At 34.7% G+C, this 21,942-nt stretch overlaps 1 protein-coding gene across 1 annotated transcript; it reads left to right on the top strand.

Annotated features, from left to right (window-relative positions):
* Positions 1 to 5,087: 5,087 nt before the first annotated feature.
* FAD2-2D (fatty acid desaturase-2) lies at positions 5,088 to 9,733 on the top strand. The gene is made up of 2 exons (XM_014762092.3): positions 5,088 to 5,259; positions 8,385 to 9,733. Exon 2 carries the CDS (start codon positions 8,398 to 8,400, stop codon positions 9,556 to 9,558), a length of 1,161 nt encoding a protein of 386 aa, XP_014617578.1. The 5' UTR covers positions 5,088 to 5,259; positions 8,385 to 8,397; the 3' UTR covers positions 9,559 to 9,733.
* The last annotated feature ends 12,209 nt before the right edge of the window (positions 9,734 to 21,942 follow it).

Below are 21,942 nucleotides of genomic sequence, written 5' to 3'. Positions count from 1 at the left end.
TATTTCGAGGTATTTTGAGTAGTCTTTGTAGTAGGGATTTTTTTTGTATTTTCATGTATTTTTTCATGGAGGTGAGCTTAATTATTATAGGGGGTGTGTAGCTAAGTTCTAGCTTCTCATCTCAAGGAGGTGAGCTTAGCTATTAGAAAGGTATGTGTAGCTAAGCTCTAGCTTCTTTAGGAATCTTTTCAAGGAAGTTTCTCAAGGAGGTGAGCTTAGTTATTAGAGGGGTGTGTGTAGCTAAGCTCTAGCTTCTTAAGGAAGTTTTCTCAAAGAAGCTTCTCAAGGAAGCTACCTAGTCTATAAATAGAAACATGTGTAACACTTGTTGTAACTTTGATGAATGAGAGTCTTGTGAGACACAACTCAAAGTTCAACTACTCTCCCTTTTTCTTCCTTCAATTTCGTGCTCCCCCCTCTCTCTTTCTCTCCCTCTTTCTTTTCCTCCATTGAAGCATCCTCTCCAAGCTTCTTATCCAAGGCTCATCTTGGTGGTGAAGCTACTTCTTCCATGGCTTATTCTCTAATGGATGGTGTCTCCTCTCACCTCTTCTCCTTTGTCTTCCGCTGCATCTCCATGGTGGAAAATCACCATTGAAGGACCTCATTGAAGCTCAAAGATCCAGCCTCCATAGAAGTCCCACAAGCAAGCTTCCATCACCTTTGAGGCTTAGGAAAGCTTGAAAAGAAAGATTTTTGCAATCAAATTTGGTAAGAGTTGTTGAATTGAAATAAGAACTTTATTCTTTTTTACGGCTCCAATAAGAATAACCGATTATTTCACAGAGCTAAAGGTCCTCTAGGAGGAATCAGATATTTTTTGTGCACTATTAATTAGATTGAACTTGTATAGTAAGGTGCAATTGTGAATCAGTGAAATTTTTAAACAAATGTAAGCAGCAAGACTACATTATGAGATTTATTAAAACCTTAGCTTGTATCCACTTAGCTGGTATTTTTCCCCCTTTTTCCACTTGATAGTCCAATCCCATTTTAGAATCCATTGGCAATGCAAAGACTGTTAGAAGCCATTGCTACTGTCTTATTTATGCTATTTTGTCACTTATGACTTCTGCTGTCATTTTGGTAAGTTTGTGGAGATTCAATTTGACCAAAGGGGAAGGATTTATGGGGTTGCTATCAGAACTTATCTGCTGGAAAGATCACGTGTTTGTCAATTGTTAGATCTAGAGAGGAACTATCATTGGTTCTGTATGCTCTGTGCTACACCTCTGGAGGAATTAGATGCCTTTTATGTAGAATCAATTTATTAATATATAGACCATTTGTTTATGCCTACAATAATTTTGTTGCTAGATATTTTCCAAGAAGCTGGCCTACCCTTCTAGCTGCGCCCCTATGAAGTTTTGTATACTTCGTCTTACACAACTCTTATTGAAACAATTCTAGATACGGTAATTTTGTGCTCACATTTTACATGGATCTGGCTTCTTTTGTTGCCCCTTTCCAAGCTGTCCCTGTGCTGCCCATTTAAAATGATGTCGTTTTGAGAGTGGTGTTAATATTTAATTGTGAAAATATTAACACAACTCTCAAAATGATGTCGTTTTGAAGGGACATCATGGGAACAGCTTGGAAAGGGACAACAGAGAAGCTAATTTCATCTATTAGGCTAGTGTGTGAGAGTAAGACTCTATTAACTCTCTCCTCTCTAGTATGTCATACTCATTTTCTCTCTCTACTTTCACCTTTTTCTTCTTAATTTGGGACAAAAGTTGAAACGTGTAGGTCTCACATAATTTTCAAATAGGTAACGAACACATACTCCCAAAAAAATTCATTGCTTTTTAGTATAATTCACTTTTAGAAGTGATTCATTGGTTTGAAACAAACACTACCTTAGGTATTTGGCCTATCAAGTATTAAAATTACGAGATTTTGGCATGTTCATAAAATTTTTCGTTAAATATTTAACATATTTTACTAATGTAACACTGCCACAATACTATAAAATAGACTTTTAATGTCGGTTATTATGGATTTTCAACATTGATTATGAACTAATGTTGAAACTACCGTCGTTCAAAGTATCAATTTTAACATCAGCTATGAAAATCGATGTTGAAATCCACTATACAACATCAATTTTTACAAATATCGATATCATATGGTAAGAAATATACAAAAAAATACAAAAACAACATCAATTTTGATGTTGTAAGGTTCAATACAATTTCGGTTTTGACAGAACCAATGGTGTTTTTCTCCTTACAATATTGGTTTTGGTCAAAATTGATGTTGCTTTTAGATTTTTTTTAATATTTTGTCTATTTTGTTAATATTTTCCAAACCTGCAAATTGAAAACAGAACTAATCCAAAATGTTATATTCAAATTATTATTAGATAATTACTATCAAATAAGAAAAAAAATACTTAAATATTCTAAGATGGTAAGTAAATATTCTAAAATAATTTTTCATAGAACCGTCTTAGAATGTCTTTTTTTTTTAAAAAAAACAATTAAAATTTAAAATATCATTTAATTTTTCTGTTAGTTGTTTTCATATCAACCTCTAAATCTCTTAAACAGCCAATAATCCGCATTAATTTCATACTTGCAACCAAAATTATACAGATTTTCAATTATAAAAATTAAAAATGAATTTTATTAGAAGGAAAGAAGCAGTACAAAGACATTAAACAATAGAAGTAAATTTCTCTGAAACACCGGGGAAACGAAATCTATGTACATGCGGTTGGGCATTAGCAGCACCAAGGAATATCCAGCCATACTTTCAACAACGTTTCTCTGAAACAAAGAAAGTAAAATTATCAAAGTAAAACAAAATAACAGAAATGAAATTGTCTCCATTTTAAATATAAAAGCAAGGTGTTCTTAATCCCACAAGTTAAAATTAGTAAAATTATTAAACAAACAACTTCAAAAATTAATAACTTTTATACAATTAAATTGAAACAAATAGCACTAAACAACTATGCCAGATTAAAGAACGAGGGCAAAGGGAAAGTAAGGAGCCATATAAAATGCTTCATTTTAATCCCTTTAAGTTCCTACAACCATTTTTTTTAAAATATCCTTTTAAGATCTAAAATGGGATATTTTTAAATATAAAAACTAAAAGAGAAAGTTTTTTTTTTTAATTATAAGGACCTAATTAAACCTGTTTTTTAATTCTAATAGTTATAATGTATCCCTTTGATGCAAGCGATAATTATTTTTTTTACCAAGCACGAGACAATCGTAAAAAGTATTAGAAATTTTTTTAATGTAATATAATTTATAAAATAAGCATGAAATAAAAAAATGATAATAAAGTGTATAAAATAATTAGTATTCAAATATCATTCATTCATGTACAGTAAATGATGAGGGTATGTTTTAAACTGATTACTATAATTACTACTCTTACTTTTTGCTGTCAACTTACAATTAGTGTTTCTTTCTATAAGAAATTGGTTCAATCCTCAATTTTCCTCGGCTTGACACATTCACAAACAACAAAATTGGATGCTGCCTTGCATGAATTGTACCAAAGAGCATCTCAATGTTAAGTTCTTTTTCATTCATTCAACTAGACAACATCGATCAAAATAAATCAATTCTAATACATCCCCAAAAAAGGGTGCTGAGAAGTTGAACCTAAAAGAAAACCTCTTCTTAATAATTAAAATTTACTAGAAAAATGATACAATAACAATAAATCATAATGCAAAAAATGGCACAACAATACTCTTAAATATCTAATTTTGATAGGGACCTCATTTCTTTGTTGTCTCTTTCCAAGTTGTTCATGCGCTGCTCATTTAAAACATGTCATTTTGAGAGTTGTGTTAATATTTAATTGTGAAAATATTAACACAACTCTCAAAACGACGTCGTTTTGAAGGGACAGCACGGGGACAGCTTGAAAAGGAACAACAGACAAACCAATTTCCATTTTACATGTATTGAAAAGTTTTTCTCTTTATTATTAAAAAATATTGGTGCTTTCTAGGCTTCTCTACACTCTATCAAAAGGAAATTGGCTTCTTTGTGTCCATTTCCATGCCCTTTTCAAGTTGTCCACCTGTTGTCCCTTCAAAACGATGTTGTTTTAAGAATTGTGTTAATATTTTTACAATTAAATATTAACATAACTCTCAAAACAATGTCATTTTGAATGGACAGTACGGGAACAACTTGAAAAGGGACAACAGAGAAATCAAATCCTCAAGTAAATTATACAAAAATGCATAATTGATTATCCATCCCCCCCCCCCCCTTTTTTTATATATCCTCTCTTTTTTTCTTTTTAGACCTCTCCCCTTAATAATAATTAATTAAAATAATAATAACATAAAATAATACAAAATTATAATAATAAAAATAAAATAAATAATAATTATATATTTTATTCAATTTTTTTTCTTATCTACTTAATTACTTTAATTCAAAATTTTCATCTAATTTACATTCTCTTTCATTTTAATCAAAAAGTCAAACTTACTCTCTTACCACTCTCTTTTATCCATTTTCATTCATTTTCACCCATTACACTTTTCATTCATCTTTCCCAAACACACTTAAGAGAGTAAAAATACAATCATGCCATAACTTTTTAAATAATGCATGCCTTATTTTAATTTACAAAAGAATACTGCTTGATAAAATATACTACCAGTTTCATTAACTTTGGATCATTAAATTAATATTTTTTTATTATGATATCGATATGAAAAAATCTTGCCAAAAAGAGTGATTAATTTTTTTAGAGAACCCTAAGCATACGAGTATTTTCATTTCATATTTAATGACTAACCAAAATTTAAATCTTTAACTACTTGATTAAATCACATAAGCCATTATGTCATTGTTGGTAATATTAAATTAGTATGTGACATTGATTACTTGCACGGATAATTTTGTTGGAGAAAGAGAGAGGGGATTGAACAAAATGAGAAGGGTCGTTACATGTGTATGGCTAGACATAATTAATTAAAAGGGGGAGAATCAAAGGCTGCGAGAAAATAACAGGAACGAACGATGATATTATCGGCAAAGAAAGAGAGAAAAATGTCCTCATCAGCAAAAATAATAATAATAATAATAATAAATAAAAGAATATGATGGGTAACCCTTCACTCGAGGGAAACCTTCATTTCGTGGAGAGAAGTAATATAGCATAAATACTCTTTATCTTCCCTCATCTCCTTACAAATTCTTCGTCTGCATCTTCTCTCCTTCAGATACAGAGGGAGAAAGATACAAAACCTTTTCACTCGTCCTTCTTCTTCAGGTTTTTACCCCTAACTTATGCTTCATTTCTTTTCTTTTTTCTTTTTATTTTTATTTGCCTTCTATGTTTCTTCTTTTATATATGTTTTTGTTTGTTGTGATTAATGCTTATATATTGCCAATAGATATAATCACGAGGTTTAATTTCCAGCTGAGTCTTATTTTCACGATTGCATCTTTGCTAGATCTAAATCATCTAATAATTGCCCCTTTTTCTGTCGTTCATGTACCTTCTAGATGTTTAACGTTGATTTACCTTCTTGGTGCTTGTTTTAAAGTTTATTTGGTTCAATGTGGTTTTACTCTGAAATCGAATTGTGACTACAACTATAGTTACGTGCATCAACCATATTTTATTCAAAGACGGAGTGCATCATACATGTTCTTTTTGTTAACGTTTAGAACTTTTCTTGGATCCAAGGATGAACATCTTTTTCTGCTTTTCATGATTAATTTTTCGTATTTGTTGTTATGTAATGGGGATCTCGTGACAGTGTTACGCTTTCTCGTGAGTTCAATTTCATCTTATAGCTACCAATGAATACGATCATCGTATGACGTCGTAGGGTTTTTAAGCCGATAAAAAAAACGTTAGGGTTTTTAATTTTAAAATATTATTAATATTATTTTTTGTTAAATTAATATATATTTTATCTTTTATTCCAATTTTTCCTATATTTGACTTAATATTTAATTTTTTATACTGCATAATTTTCTAAAGAAACAAGAGTTCAAGGTTAACAAATTCTTTCTCTAATTGATAAAAGTCTGTTCATAATAATAAATTTACCTTTGCTTTATTTCTTGTGCTTTTCAATTTCTTAGTGGAAGATCTTTTTTTTTTTAATGGATAAAATGATCATTTGTGGTTAATTATTTATTTGATATGGGTGGCTCTTATTGCACGGCTGCTATGCAAGGATTCATTTCAACAGCAAAAAGAGCAATTATAAAATTAAGAGAAGAGTTAACAGTTCTTTAATGTAGTAATTTTATTAATATATTTTTTAGTTAAAATTTATGTTGTGAGTTTTATTAATTTGAAGATGAAATGGGGAAGGAAACTCACATGTTTCATGAAACTCACGTAATTTCCATAAGAAAAGTGTATTTGAATTTTTTAAAACATGTTGCTAACTTTTCTCATTAAAAAATATGATTTCCAAGCTGCCCACACCATGCATAATTTCCATGTGATTATACTTTGTCAAATTATTTTAATGCGCATTTAATTATCTATGTTGTAAACTTCGTTGAAATGGACTTGCAAGTAATTCCCTAGATAGTAGTTTTAATTTTCCACGGCTCCATTTTGTTCACAATTGAGTGTAGACTGTAGTTGTATTCTATTGTTTTGTTTGTTAGGTTTGCACTGTGCAAGCTACTTAACTATTTGTTTATGTTGACTGATTACCATCTTCCGCATCCATTTGACACGTTCATAGAATAGACATATTCTTGTAGACAAAAATTAATTATCTTTTCAAACTCCACCAAATCTTATATTGGAACGGAATGTGAAAGGATTGTAAAACGTGCGTCGTAAAAATTAGAATCCGAAAAGTATGTGTTAGCATACCAAACTCTTATATTGATTCTTTAAAAGAAAATAAAAGAGTGGGTCCAAAATTGCGAATACGTGTTCTTTTATTAAAATATGATTTTAAGAATGACGCATCTTTATTGTCAACTACAGTGTATGATAACGCTTTTTTGCCTATATATAGGCCATTTTGAATTTTATACGATTCTACAATAGAAAAGTTTTTAATTTACATACGCTTTAGTGCTTGTGTAACTGAACAAACTAGCCTTATACTATACATGCGCTGATATTTACGTAATTACTATGGTAATTGTTGGAGATGGAGGAATATTAATCTTTGAATTATTGGAGTTGGCCTACTGGTGGAGTTAGAAGTACGTAGATGTATGAGGACTCAACTCAGCAAAAACAAATGTATGAGGACTTGATATAATTATTGCTGTCGTTACAAAAAAAAATTAAGAGAAATGTTAAGAATACAAATACAATTTCTAACACATTATTTTATGAGTTTCACATGGTATTCAAATGACTACATATGTCAATTTTAACTCCAGAGATTATTAACTAAGATAACTAATTTTTCTTATGTTTGACAACACCACATAAGAAACCACATCATATAGTACTCATATTAGTACTATAAAGCACTCATGAATTCATTTTCTTTTTTATCATGAATATCATACACTTAAAGATATGCAAGATTTCAATTTTCATCTTCGACAAGCCAACATTAGATTTGAAGTTAGCGTCGATTTAGATGCTAACTACAACAATAAAAAAATTAAGAAAAACATGTTATTAACTTACATGACAATGATGTAATAATGATAATGTGATATTCTATCTGTCACGCTATCGTTTAGTAGATAAACATTAAAGATAGGTGCCAAAGCAAAAAAAACTGAAAACATGAGATAGAAAAATCAAATTTTTTTATAAGTAACAATCTAAAAAAGAGATATATCTTAGGTAAGAAAAACATATTTAAGTCTTTTTAATATATTTTAACTGATTAAAGAGTGAGTATTTAAAGTAGTACATTAAAGATTCCGCTCCTGCCTAATTAGACATAACCTATTTCATGTTAGTTTTTGAAGTTACTGCTCATTCTATAAGGTCACCTATTATTACTTGCGTGCATGGAATGCTAGAGACATTTTTTTTATATTCTCTAACACTCTTGGATTGACTACTCTTGGATTGACTAAAAATTTATTGAAAATTATCAATTTTGGTGGGTCTTAATTCTAAATTAAGAGAGAATCATTATATAAAAAGTGAAATCTATTAAAATTTATTATTTTAATAAATTTTATTCAATCATAGACATAATATAATATTAGAAAGAGTTTCCCTAGTACTTCTCCATTACCTATGTTTAATCAGATAAATTATATTTGAGATGTTCATGAGGATGTTAAAAAATCATATTCACTAGCTGTGATAGTGATGTGGTCAAAATAATTAATATAAATAGAAGATAAGATCTTATTTGATGAGTTAGTTTTGCAATTAAGTCACATCATAATCCAAATTCCAATACTAATCAACAAACTTTTCTATTCATGTTTTAGGTTGCGCGATAAAATGGGAGGTGGTGGTCGAAGCTCAGCTACTCTCAAGCATCAAAACTCAATTAAAAACCATTCAAAGAAGAAGCGTGTCCCACATGCAAAGCCACCCTTCACTCTAAGCCAACTGAAGAAGGCAATTTCACCACATTGCTTCCACCGTTCAACATTCCGTTCATTCTCCTACGTCCTCTATGACCTAACCATAGCCTCATGCCTCTTCTATGCCGCAGTAAATTACATCCCTACCCTTCCCCATGAAAACCTCTCCCTCCTAGCATGGCCTCTCTATTGGTTCATCCAAGGTTCCATCCTAACCGGGGTTTGGGTCATCGCACACGAATGCGGCCACCACGCCTTTAGCGATCACCAATGGCTCGATGACCTTGTTGGCCTAATCCTCCACTCACTTCTCCTAGTGCCCTATTTTTCATGGAAATATAGCCACCGCCGCCACCACTCGAACACAGGATCACTCGAACGTGATGAAGTGTTTGTGCCAAAAACAAAGTCTAGTATGGGTTGGTATTCTAAATACCTTAACAACTCACCAGGGAGGGTTCTCACACTTGCTATAACCCTAACCCTAGGTTGGCCTCTTTATTTAGCTTTCAATGTTTCGGGTAGGTCTTATGAGAGATTTGCATGTCACTATGACCCTTATGGCCCCATTTACTCAAACCGTGAAAGGCTTCAGATTTATGTGTCCGATGCTGGGATTCTTGCGGTGTGTTTTGGTCTCTACAAGGCTGTCTTGGCAAAAGGGCTTGTTTGGGTTGTTTGTGTTTATGGGGTGCCTTTGTTGGTGGTTAATGGGTTCTTGGTGTTGATCACTTTCTTGCAACACACTCACCCTGCGGTTCCTCACTATGATTCCTCCGAGTGGGATTGGTTGAGAGGTGCTTTGGCCACTGTGGATAGAGATTATGGGATTTTGAATAAGGTTTTGCATAACATCACTGACACACACGTGGCACATCACTTGTTTTCCACAATGCCGCATTATCATGCAATGGAGGCTACTAAGGCTATAAAACCAATTTTGGGAGAGTATTATCACTTTGATGAGACTCCTATTTATAAGGCAATGTGGAGAGAGGCAAAGGAGTGCATGTATGTTGAGCCTGATAAAGGGTCTAATGGGAAAGGTGTTTATTGGTACAATAATAAGTTGTAAACATTAGAGCTATTGAGTATTGGTTGAGACTCGAGAGTTTAGAGTTTAGGTTTGTTATGTACGAATCTCTAATGTTCCTTATGGGTCTTATAAAATAATTTCATAATCAGTGGTAGAAAAGGAGAATGTAATGAGTGTATGCCTATGTTGTTATGCATATGGTGGGTTGAAATCAGTTTATGGCTTTCACTTAATGGTTGGGAAGCTACTTGTAGATGGTTATATAATTTCAATTATATATATATATATATATATATATATATATATATATATGTTGGTTCTAGTTATAAATTCTGCTACTCTTAATCTGCACAAGATCAAAAACAAGAAAAACACAGAAAACACAGCAAAGCAATACACAACAGAGCAAGAGCCCAAAGATTTACGTGGTTCGGCAATGTGCCTACATCCACGGGAAAACGCAGCTCATCATCATCTTCACATTGATCATGAAATTACAAGTTCAATACAAGCAGCAGCTAGCTTTGATCTCTCTTGGTTTCTCTTTCAACAAAACCTCTCTCAATCACCTAGCTCACTACCTCCCTTTTGAACTCTCTGATTTCTGTAGTTTTTCAGCTTCTCTAGTTTTTCAGCTTCTCTGTTTTTCAGCCACTCCCCTAAAAAATCACATACTGCATTACATGATCAAGAATATATATGTACACTCTAGCTATGCTTTGGTGCCAAAACCAATTCAGTTACAATAACTGAAAACAGTTATAACAGCACCAATTTAAAGTCTTCTCACTTGTGTCATTTGTGATTTTGAGTCACACACCACAAATCTCCACCTTGACTCTAAATCAGCAAGTGTCTACCTTATGATTCAGGGCTGCACTTCTACCAATCTGCTTTAGGCATATTCAAAATTTATCAAATCCAAGCAATGCTTGAACTTGACACTAGAGAGGGACTTTGTAAACATATCAGCCGGGTTTTCTTCTGTTGAAACCTTCTCCACCTTCACCTTCTCAGATTCAATTACATCTCTGATGAAGTGTAGTTTCACATCTATGTGCTTTGTTCTCTCATGGTACATTTGGTGATTTGCTAAGTGAATGACACTTTGACTGTCACAATGAATTGTGACACAAGTTTGTGCTATTCCAAGTTCATTAATCATACCTTTAAGCCATATTGCTTCCTTCACTCCTTCAGCTAAGGTCATGTATTCTGCTTCAGTTGTTGAAAGAGCAACAACTAATTGTTGATTTGCTTTCCAACTTATTGTTGTACCAAACAAAGTAAACACATATCCTGTTAAGGACTTCCTTGTGTCTACATTTCCTGCAAAATCTGCATCTACATAGTCTGTGACTGCTGCCTCGTGTGCTGTCTTCTTGTACCTTAAACCAGCTTTCAAAGACCCATTTAGATACCTTAGTGTCCACTTCACAGCTTCCTAATGTGCGCTACCAAGATCTCCCATGAATATGCTTATAATACTTACAGCATGAGCTAAGTCAGGTCTACTGCAAACCATTCCATACATTATGCTTCCAACACCACTGGCATAGGGTGTTTGATTCATTTTAGACCTTTCTTCAGTTGTTTCTGGTGCTTGAATAACAGATAGCTTTGTATGATGACCAAGTGGTGTGCTAACAGGTTTGCTTTGATGCATCCTAAACCTCTCCACCACTTTCTTGAGGTAATTGCTTTGGGACAAGAATAGTTCACCCTTTGCTCTATCCCTATGAATATCAATCCCGAGTATCCTCCTAGCTGACCCTAGATCTTTCATCTCAAATTTTGTGTTCAAGCTTTCTTTGAGTTGCCTAATCTCCTTTTTGTTGGCACTTGCTATGAGGATGTCATCCACATACAAGAGAAGGTAAAGAACACACACTTCCCCCTTTTTCAAGATATATACACAGCTGTCATATTTGTTTCTAATGAAGCCATATCTGATCAAGAACTCATCAAATTTGAGATACCACATTCGAGGGCTTTGCTTCAGACCATACAAAGATTTTTTTAGCAAGCACACCTTGTTTTCCCCTTCTTCAAAACCTTCCGGTTGGTTCATGTAAATGGTTTCCTTCAGATTTCCATGGAGAAAAGCTATTTTAACATCCAGCTGTTCAAGTTCCAAGTCATATTGATTTACCAGACCAAGTATGATTCTTATTGAGCAATGCTTCACAACTGGTGAAAAAATCTCATTGTAATCAATTCCTTCAACCTGTGTAAAGCCTTTTGCTACCAATCTTGCCTTGAATCTAGGCCTTTCTACTCCTGGAATGCCTTCTTTCTTCTTGAAAATCCACTTACATCCAACAGCCTTCTGCTTCTTGGGTTGATCCACAAGTATCCAGGTATTGTTCTTTCTCAAAGATTCCATTTCTTCACTCATTGCCTGAAGCCACAGCTGGCTGTCTTCACTTTCAATTGCTTCCCTCCAGGTCTTTGGTTCTAAATTTTGAATCTCCTCAGCAACACTCAAGGCATAACAAATAATATCAACATGACCATACCTCTTTGGAGGCTTTATCACCCTTTTTTCTCTATCTCTAGTCAATTGATAATTGGACAAGTCATGCTAAGTATCCAGCTCTTCATTATCTCCAGCTTCTCCTTGATCAGTGTGATCAAAAGCATTTCCACTCTCATGATCTGAAATCTCATAATGCTCCACCTCAAAATTGGTATTCTGACTACTTGAGTTGTTATCCTTCTTCTCCTTACTCAGCATTGCCATTCTACTCTCATCAAAGGTTACATCCCTGCTGATGATGCATCTTGTCTCACCCGGTTCCAATTTCCACAGCTTGTACCCTTTAACTCCTTCAGGATAGCCAATGAACACGCACTTTACAGCCCTTGCATCCAGCTTTCCTTATTTAACATGAGCAAAGGCCAGCGATCCAAACACCTTTAATTTTGAATAATCAGGTGGTTCACCACTCCAAGCTTCCATTGGTGTCTTGAAACCTAAGGCTGATGAAGGACATCTATTAATCAAATATGTTGTTGTGTTTGCAGCTTCTCACCAAAAGGCTTTTGGTTGTCCTGCACTTAGAAGCATGCACCTCACTCTTTCCAAAATGGTCCTATTCATTCTTTCTGCCAAACCATTCTGTTGTGGAGTGTGAGGGACTGTTTTGTGCCTTTTGATGCCTATTTTCCTGCAAAACTCATTGAACTGCTCTGAAACAAACTCCAGGCCATTGTCAGTTCTTAAAACTTTTAATTTTGTACCAAGTTGATTTCCAACAAGAGTATGCCATTCTCTGAATTTTTGAAAAGCTTCCGACTTATTTTTCAAAACATACAGCCATACTCTTCTTGAGAAATCATCTATGATGGTGAGAAAGTATGAGCTTCCACCATGAGTTTTCACTCTAGATGGTCCCCATAAATCTGAATGCACATACTCAAAAGGCCTAGATGAAACATGAATACCCGTGCCAAAGCTTATTCTATGGGATTTACCAAGCACACAATGATCACAAAATTCAAGTTTATCTAGTTTATCACCACCTAACAGATTTTGTTTCTCAAGTTCATGTAATCCTCTCTTGCTAACATGACCTAATCTCAAATGCCAAAGTTTTGTTTTATCAATCAATGTATTACTAGCTACCGATGCATGTCCTACAATAGTGGAACCTTCAAGAATAAACAAGCCATTACTTTTATTCTTGTTACCCTTAGCTATGATTAAAGATCCATTTGAAATCTTAAGAACACCATTTAAAATTCTAGTTGAATATCCTAGATCATCAAACATGTTTATGGAAATAAGATTTCTTTTGAGTTCTGGAATGTACCTTACATTTTTCAGTAGATACTCTCTGTTATCAAACATCTTTAATCTCACAGTTCCAATGCCTTGTACCTTGCAGGGGTAGTTGTCTCCTAGCAATACAGCTCCTGCTGGTTTCAGTTCCAAGGTTTCAAAATAGTCCTTTCTCGGGCTGCTGTGATATGAGCATCCAGAATCCATAATCCATTCTGTTTGTGTTTTGGTATTAGAAGCTACTAAAACACCTGCACTCTCATAACCTTCAGAGGCTTCAACAATGTCAGCAGAGTCCAAAGATCCTTTCTTGATCTTGTCTGGGCAGTCTTTCTTGAAATGACCAGTTTTGTGACAATTAAAGCATTTGAACTTTGTTTTCTGGCCATTCTTTGAATCCCTTGACCTTGATCTGGACTTCTTTCCTCTTGTTCCCTTCTTTTCACTCCTTCCCCTTGAAATATTCAGGCTTTCACCATTATCCTCAGATTTGGAATCTTGCTGTTTTTGCATCTCCTTGGTCCTTATTGAGGTCTGGACTTCTTCTAGGGTAATGTCTTGATCTTTACCATAAAGAATTGCATCCTTGAAATGTTCAAAGGATTTTGGTAAGGAATTTAGAAGCAAGAGAGCTTTATCCTCCTTTTCAAGCTTTACTTCAATATTTTCCAAATCATCAAGAATCTTGTTGAAATCAGCCAATTGTTCAGTGGCTGTTCTTGACTCTGTCATCTTGAAGGTGTACAGTTGTTGCTTCAAGCATAGCCGATTTGCAAGGGACTTTGCCATATACAATGACTCCAGTTTCAGCCACATTGAGGCTGATGTCCTTTCTCTTGCAACTTCTCTTAAAGCTTTGTCTCCAAGGCATAGAATGATTGCACTTCTAGCTTTAGCAATCATCTCTGATTTCTCCTTTGAGCTTAGAGATTCAGACATCTTTTCTTCTCCTTTAAGAGCTTATGCACAGCCATGTTGAATCAAGATTGCTTCCATCTTGATTCTCCAAAACCCGAAGTCATTTTCCCCTGAAAACTTCTCTATATCGTACTTTGTTGTTCCCATCTTTCTTGATCTTGATCCTGCTTCCCATAGACGGCGCCACTTGTTGGTTCTAGTTATAAATTCTGCTACTCTTAATCTGCACAAGATCAAAAACAAGAAAAACACAGAAAACACAGCAAAGCAATACACAACAGAGCAAGAGCCCAAAGATTTACGTGGTTCGGCAATGTGCCTACATCCACGGGAAAATGCAGCTCATCATCATCTTCACATTGATCATGAAATTACAAGTTCAATACAAGCAGCAGCTAGCTTTGATCTCTCTTGGTTTCTCTTTCAACAAAACCTCTCTCAATCACCTAGCTCACTACCTCCCTTTTGAACTCTCTGATTTCTGTAGTTTTTCAGCTTCTCTGTTTTTCAGCCACTCCCCTAAAAAACCACATACTGCATTGCATGATCAAGAATATATATGTACACTCTAGCTATGCTTTGGTGCCAAAACCAATTCAGTTACAATAACTGAAAACAGTTATGACAACACCAATTTAAAGTCTTCTCACTTGTGTCATTTGTGATTTTGAGTCACACACCACAATATATACCAAAAAGAAAGTGGAATTTTGTTTTTGCTTTTCTTGTTTTTCATAGACCTCAAATATATTATATATATGCAAACCAAGCATGAATTTTGTGGCTACTGAGAAACCAACGTGCACCAACAATATTCTGCAAAAAGGGTTGTGGATTTACAAACATATTATATGTAAGAAAATAAAGAGGATTAGTACTTAGAGAAACAAAAACACTTATTTTTAAAGCCTCCACTACAAAAAAGAAGCATTTTCCGACGGCCAGAATCCGTCGCTAACTGTCAATTTCTGACGAACAAAAATCTGTCGAAAAAAGGTCGTAAGAAATTTTAAACGACGGATTATTTGTTATCTGTCAGAAATTTCTCACGAAAATAATCCGTGAGTTTTCGTGAGAAATTTCCGAAAGAAAGTGTCTGTCGGAAATTTCTCACGGATTATTTCCAATAGATTTTTCGTTGGAAATTGCCGACAAATTTGTCTGTCGAAAATTTTTCACAGATTATTTCCGACAGATTTTACGACAGAAATTTCCCATGAATTATTTCCGATGGAAAATCCGTCGAAAATTTAATTTTATAAATAATTTATTATTTCAATTATTTTTGTTCTTTTATCATTTATGATTGACAATTCAGCAATTATGTTATGAATTTAATTATTTACCATAAAAATTTAAATTTAATACATACTTATAATTAAGAAATAGTAAAATTGATAAATCCAAAACACAGACAAATAAATCATTAAGTTAAAATGAAAGCAAATGTAAAAGATAAAAAATGCAAGACTTCAATGCCGATTGTCAATAGTAATTTTGTGTTGCTTAGTCAGTAATCAAAGTAATCATCAGGAGAGTGTCTCTGATGGTCATCATGTTGGTGCTGGTCATCTGCCTAGTGTTGGTTCTGTTGTTGGTCCTAATGCTGCTGGTGAGTTTGTTGTTGTTGATGAATAATGTTCCACGCTTTAGGAGGTCAGAACTGAAGGACAACTGACATGAAAAACACGCATCTCCTCCTTTGATTGATGCAACTCCTCCCTCAGTAGGTTAATCTCTGCAGCATCTTCAGTGCGACAGGAAGATCCTTGCATATGTTGCATGAAGATGTCATTTCCACATTTGTAAGTATGAGCAAGATCTCCAGTACCATAAAGGTGTCCTTTACGCTTTGGTCCCGCAGCCGCAACCCAACATCGACTCTCGAGTCTTTGTTCTTCAATAGGGTCTAAAGGAGTGAGTTGTGATTCACAACATTGGATGCAACATCAAACCTAGCTTGAGATAGTCTAGCCTCAAATTCTTCCTGTAATTCATAATCAATTATTATTTCACTATTAGAAATTACACTCTCAACATCGGTTATTTACAATATTCTACATCGGTTCTAAAACCGATGTTGAATATATTATTGTTAACATCGGTTTTCAAAAACTGATGTTAAAATAAATATGATAACATCGTTTTTCTAAATAGCTGATGTTATACACAATGAACTATAACAAAAAAAAGTGTATGCATGATGAACGTTGACATCGGTTTTGTAGTAAAATCGATGTTAATGTTATATATTGACATCAGTTTTCTAGCAAAAGCGATGTTAATGAAATATATTAACATCGGTTTTCTACCAAAACCGATGTTAATATATTACATTAACATCGATTTTAGTAGAAAATCGATGTCAACGTTGATGATGCATACACTTATTTTGCTGTAGTTCTTTGTATATAACATCGGTTATTTATAGATAACCGATGTTAATATACAAACGTTAACATCGGTTATTTATAAATAACCGATGTTAATATGTAAACGTTGACATTGGTTTTCTAGCATAACCGATGTTAAGGTCCATGTTGACATCGGTTTTTGTAAATAATCGATGTTGTTTACTATATTAACATCGATTTTTGTTAATAACCGATGTTGTTTTCAAGTTTTTTTATATAAACTTTCTGTTTTTACAATAAACCCAAAATTGTACCTGTAAAATGCAATTTCATACCCAATTCACAGCAAATAAACATTTTATTCTGCTTTCAAGCAGTTTTAATCATAGTAAACATCTAATAATTGATTTATCATAAATAACAATCAACAAATGAATTCAATGTTCAAATTACATAGGAAATGTCAAAAATGTTAAACCAAAGTAAACTAAGCTAAACTTAATGTCCCTAAATGCTAGGTCTGATCTCTAACTCGGAGATAATACTGTGCCCACTGGATCCGCAACGCCTTTAATCTCTCTGGCTCCAATGGTCTAGGATCCTTAAAATATTGCATGATGAAATAAATCATAATAAGTTAATAATGTAATACAAATTATAAAAAAAATCGAATTTGTTTGAAATAAGCGTACCGCTTCCCAGTTATTCCTAAAAGTTCCTAAAATGATGGTGGACATCCAGTGCATGACATAGTAGCCGCACTCAGTACTTCCTTTTTGTCTATTACACTAAATACTTAATGAAATTTGGATATTAATTAAACAACTAGTGCACATACACATAAGAAATATATATAAGTGGAAGTTTTATGTAAATGACGTACCTTGACAACAATCCACCTAGCAGGAGCCTTTGATTTAGGCTGTGGAGCATCATCAAGACCTTTTAAAGCACTGTTCCATGCGAGTAACAATTAAAAAGTGGTGTTGTTGAGGTATTTCAATGCAAATGTATTGAAAAGAACATTAACCTGTTAATAATCCCTTTAAGGTAGTTGTCTGGCCTGTTATGCAATGAACAAAACCAGACAACTAAGTGTTCCTTGGGCAGGATGACCACCATCTGCCAGTGCCTGCTGCAGTAGAGACAAATATGGGTTAGTATATTAGTAAACATTAATTAAATTCAGTTATTTTGTGTGACTTACCCATTTAAGTAGGATCCAAGATAGACATCGCGTTTTGAACTCTGCATCAAAGTCTTTATGTAACTTTCAGACTCAAACTGCGATTGCCCAAACCTCTGAATGGACTGTGGCTCAAGGAATCCATAGATATCAGAATTCCCCGCTCGCATACTTGTTTCAGTGAGATGTCTGTTTATGTTAAGTCAAAGTTAAATATTTATGAATTGAAAGCAATAACTTAGGCAATTAAAAGTAATATAAAATGACTTATATAATCCACAACTGTAATACTGATATGCTAAGACATTGACCACTGTGTGCGATTTTGGAGAGGTCTTCGTGCTTTATGTAGAGCAGTAAATCTGGATTAAAGACCCTAAACACGGTGGCATCCCATGGTCAATGTCATCAGATAAAGCGGATCATCGACCTGCGGATCGGGCTTTGGAGGTGGTTTTGTCAGAGACACAGATACGTGTTCATGAAACAAAGTTAAATGGCCAAATTTGAGGCACACTGAATGAATTAATTTAAAAAGAAAAAACATATAGTAAGAGTAAAGTACCTGCTGTGATAAAGACTTGACCAGATGTGTCGGCCAAGCAAGGAAGGTGTGAAGTTCCTGCCCCACTAAGGAAACCTCATCAATGGGTACAGGAACTAGAGCATTTGCATCTGTAACCTCCGTGGAGCCGATCCAAAGTATTGTTTGATGGTGACCCCGGCTCCAGCAACATGGACACGTCTAGGGTGCTCTGGACGTCTAATAGCAGCGGTGAGAACATCCTGACGTCCATGGGGGACGAAGGATCCCTGTGTCACCTGCTCCTCAAAGGAATCCTGCACAGAAAACACACAGTTGTACATGGCATTCACAAAATATTGAAATATAATTCTAATGGTTAGTTGAAAATGGCTTACGATCTTCTCAGTGATTTCCTTTGCGGCCTCAGTCGTCATCTCCCCTGTTTTCTTCGTGCGGGCCATCTTCCACTTCACGTGGCGTCTGACCGGGGATGGAGGGTCGATGATGCCATCAACGCTTCTTGACTGTGCAGCTTCCTGACTGTGCAACTTCCTCCAGCTTCTTCTTCGTCTTCTCAGCCAGGAGCTTCTGCTCCAAATATTCATAACCCCCACGAGACAAACCGTGGGGGGGCAATGTTCTGTTTCTGGATGGTCTGTGCCTTTTTGCGCAATTCCTGCAAAAATAAAACAATAATATTTCAAATTGCTAGAATGAAGTATAACAAGTTAATGTTTTTTGAAAAACAACTTAAATGGCAAGGAACATACCTCCCAAGAAGGATCTTTGCGAGTCTAGCAAAACTGGGCCCATTTTTCCTTGCTGATGCCGTATTTCTCACTGACAGTGTCCTCCACACCGTCCTGATCGGCTGCAAGGGCCCATTTTCTCGTGAGGTCTGATTTAAACTGCCTCCATCTCTCGCCCACGGTCTGAAATAACTTCCTTTTCATCCTACTGTCAGAAGCCTCTGGGATTTCAAATTCCACCTGACAACATCAAATAAGGTTTATTTGTTACAATAATGTATTTTTTGGCTATTCATTAAACAACATCAAATAAGAAAAGAAAAATACCTGAATATCCTCCCAAATCAAGTGCTTCTGAGCAGTAGGGACCTCCTTCCAGTTCTCGTAGGTGACGTCCATCTTATCACGCGCCACAATCCCCAAATATGTTCTTAATTTCTTCTTGTGGGGACCGTCGGTCTTGCCAGTAGCAGGATTAACATGGACCACTGGTCTCTCAGCACCAGGTGGTCTAGTAGACAACGATCGTAGACGGGAGGCTTTGTGTGTCCGCTTCATGGCAGACGGCGAAGCCGATGTGTCGGAAGGATCAGGAGGAGGAGGAGAAAGAGGAGGAGGAGGAGGGGAGGCAGGTGGAGAAGCCATGATCCTTTATACAATAACATACAACAACATACAAAATGTAAATTTTGATTACAGACAAATATCAACATCAAGAGTTCTTTATGTAAGTTATCTGGAATAGTGGGTTTCGGGGGTGCTCATGCTTTATTATTGTAGGTGTGTGTGTGTGTCTCTTTCTTTGTGTGTGTGTGTGTGTGTGTGTGTGTGTATGTGTGTGTGTGTGTGTGTGTGTGTGTGTGTGTGTGTGTGTGTGTGTGTGTGTGTGTGTGTGTGTGTGTGTGTGTGTGTGTGTGTGTGTGTGTGTGTGTGTGTGTGTGTGTGTGTGTGTGTGTGTGTGTGTGTGCTTTCAAAAAAGGATTAATCAAAAGAGGATAAGTCATAAGTGATTTACTTGTGCTTTTTAATTGTGATTCAAAACAGGATAAGATGTAATAGTAGTGAAAAAGTCTAATAAATCAAAAGTCTGATAAATTGAGGTTGATGATGTCTTGTGACACTTGTGCTTTAAATTTTTTTCAAGACATGAAAGAAAATTATTGTGTAGCACAAATAACAATAATCGTAGAGAGGTGAAGATTACATAGTGTGCACTCAAAGCTAGATTTCCATGGGATTTAATGGATGTCAAAGTGGGATCAATCATTGTTTGCTAGTTTTTTTTCCTTTCTTTCTAGAAGTACTCCAAAATGATAATGACATAATGAATTATAGTTAGTATTAATTAAAAAAAATCTTAATGTAAACATCACAAGATGCGCACAATCTCACATCTAAGAAAGTTGAAATTAATAAGCAATTAAGTATGACCGTTAGTTCTGGAAAGTTAATGAAAAATGATAAGTTGTATGCATGAAAACAATTTCAGTTTTAACATTACCAATCACATTAAAAGATGAGAACACAAGAGAAATCAAAGACAAAAACTTCAGTAATTATGTTATTTCGTAGTCTGAAACTCGATATAATAACCATTAAATTAATATCTATGGATGTGTTAGTTTTCATGCTTTATACAGAAAATTTAACATGGATACCATGCAAATCAAGTGCCACAGAGCAATCGCAAAGAACATAACTACAAGAGTGATAAGACACTATTTTTATTTGAACAATTTCCTTTGGATTTGGTGTCTGGTAGATGTAGAGAACGATGTTTATAATACCCCTCCTGTCCTCAGTAAAAAACTTGAGGCATCGGTTTTTTGTTCTAGATGGCATCCTTAGGACTTCATACAACTCATGTTTGTCTCCAGTTTCATCATCCACCACCCTTACCTTCTCTGGCTTCTCACGTTTATTATTGTTAAACCCATATTTATGCTCTCCTCCCTTCATGTCTTGTTTTATCACAACTTTAGTCGAATCTCCTATCTTCTCTTGGCTTATTGGCAAAAAAGAAACACTCCTCGCATTTGTTCCTTTGCCACAACAATGCTCTTCTCCTTCATGGTCATCAAGAATCATGCAATCGCCGACATCAGCATTATTATTTTTCTCACTCATCTTGACCACAGTTGAATCTCCTGTCTTATTCTCCAATAAGCATTATTATTTTTCTTTCTTTATATTTCTGCCTTCCAAAAAAAAAATAATAACTACACTGCCCATAAAATACCAACATTATACTAACTACTGTTCAACTTGCCAAAATTTATATTAAAAAAAAGAATATAATCCTCATACAAATACAATCATGCAAGCATATTTGAAAACTTAAAATAGGAATAACTCAAGTTAAAAACTATTCATTTTTTACAACTCTGAACAAATTAACTAAGGTACACTTGGAAAATTTGTTTTCACTAATATTAGTAGGTCATCACCACTGCAGTAGAATTTAAGTTAAAGTTAGATAAGTACCTTATGAAGAGGCCATCTACCTTGTCACAGCTAATAAGTCAGAATTGAAGAAATTTCTGCATGTATTATTGAACAAATTTGTTATCAAACTTGTGTGTGTGTGTGTGTGTGTGTGTGTGTGTTTGTATGATAAGTGTGTGTGTGTGTGTATGTCATGAGTGTGTGTGTCTCTGTGTTTGTATCATGCGTGTGTGTGTGTGTTTCATGACCAATTTTTCTTACTGGCAATTCAGTGGCAGCGTATTAGTTAGGCTTCCATCGAAATGAAAGGAAAATCAATGAGTGTGACAGAAGAACTTCACTCTTCACTGTTCAATTTCCAGCGCAACAATCAAAAGAAAGAAAGAAAAAATTGTACAATATCACTTATTGTAAAATAGTATTTGTTATCAATGAAAAATGGTCAGGAGGATTTAAGACAT

Source organism: Glycine max, chromosome 9 (assembly GCF_000004515.6).
Source record: "Glycine max cultivar Williams 82 chromosome 9, Glycine_max_v4.0, whole genome shotgun sequence".
Classification (NCBI taxonomy): Eukaryota; Viridiplantae; Streptophyta; class Magnoliopsida; order Fabales; family Fabaceae; genus Glycine; species Glycine max.
This window is presented reverse-complemented; position numbering and strand designations above follow the sequence as displayed.

Coding starts and splice junctions, on each gene's coding strand:
- FAD2-2D (XM_014762092.3), top strand. CDS start 8,398: ATGGGAGGTGGTGGTCGAAGCTCAGCTACTCTCAAGCATCAAAACTCA.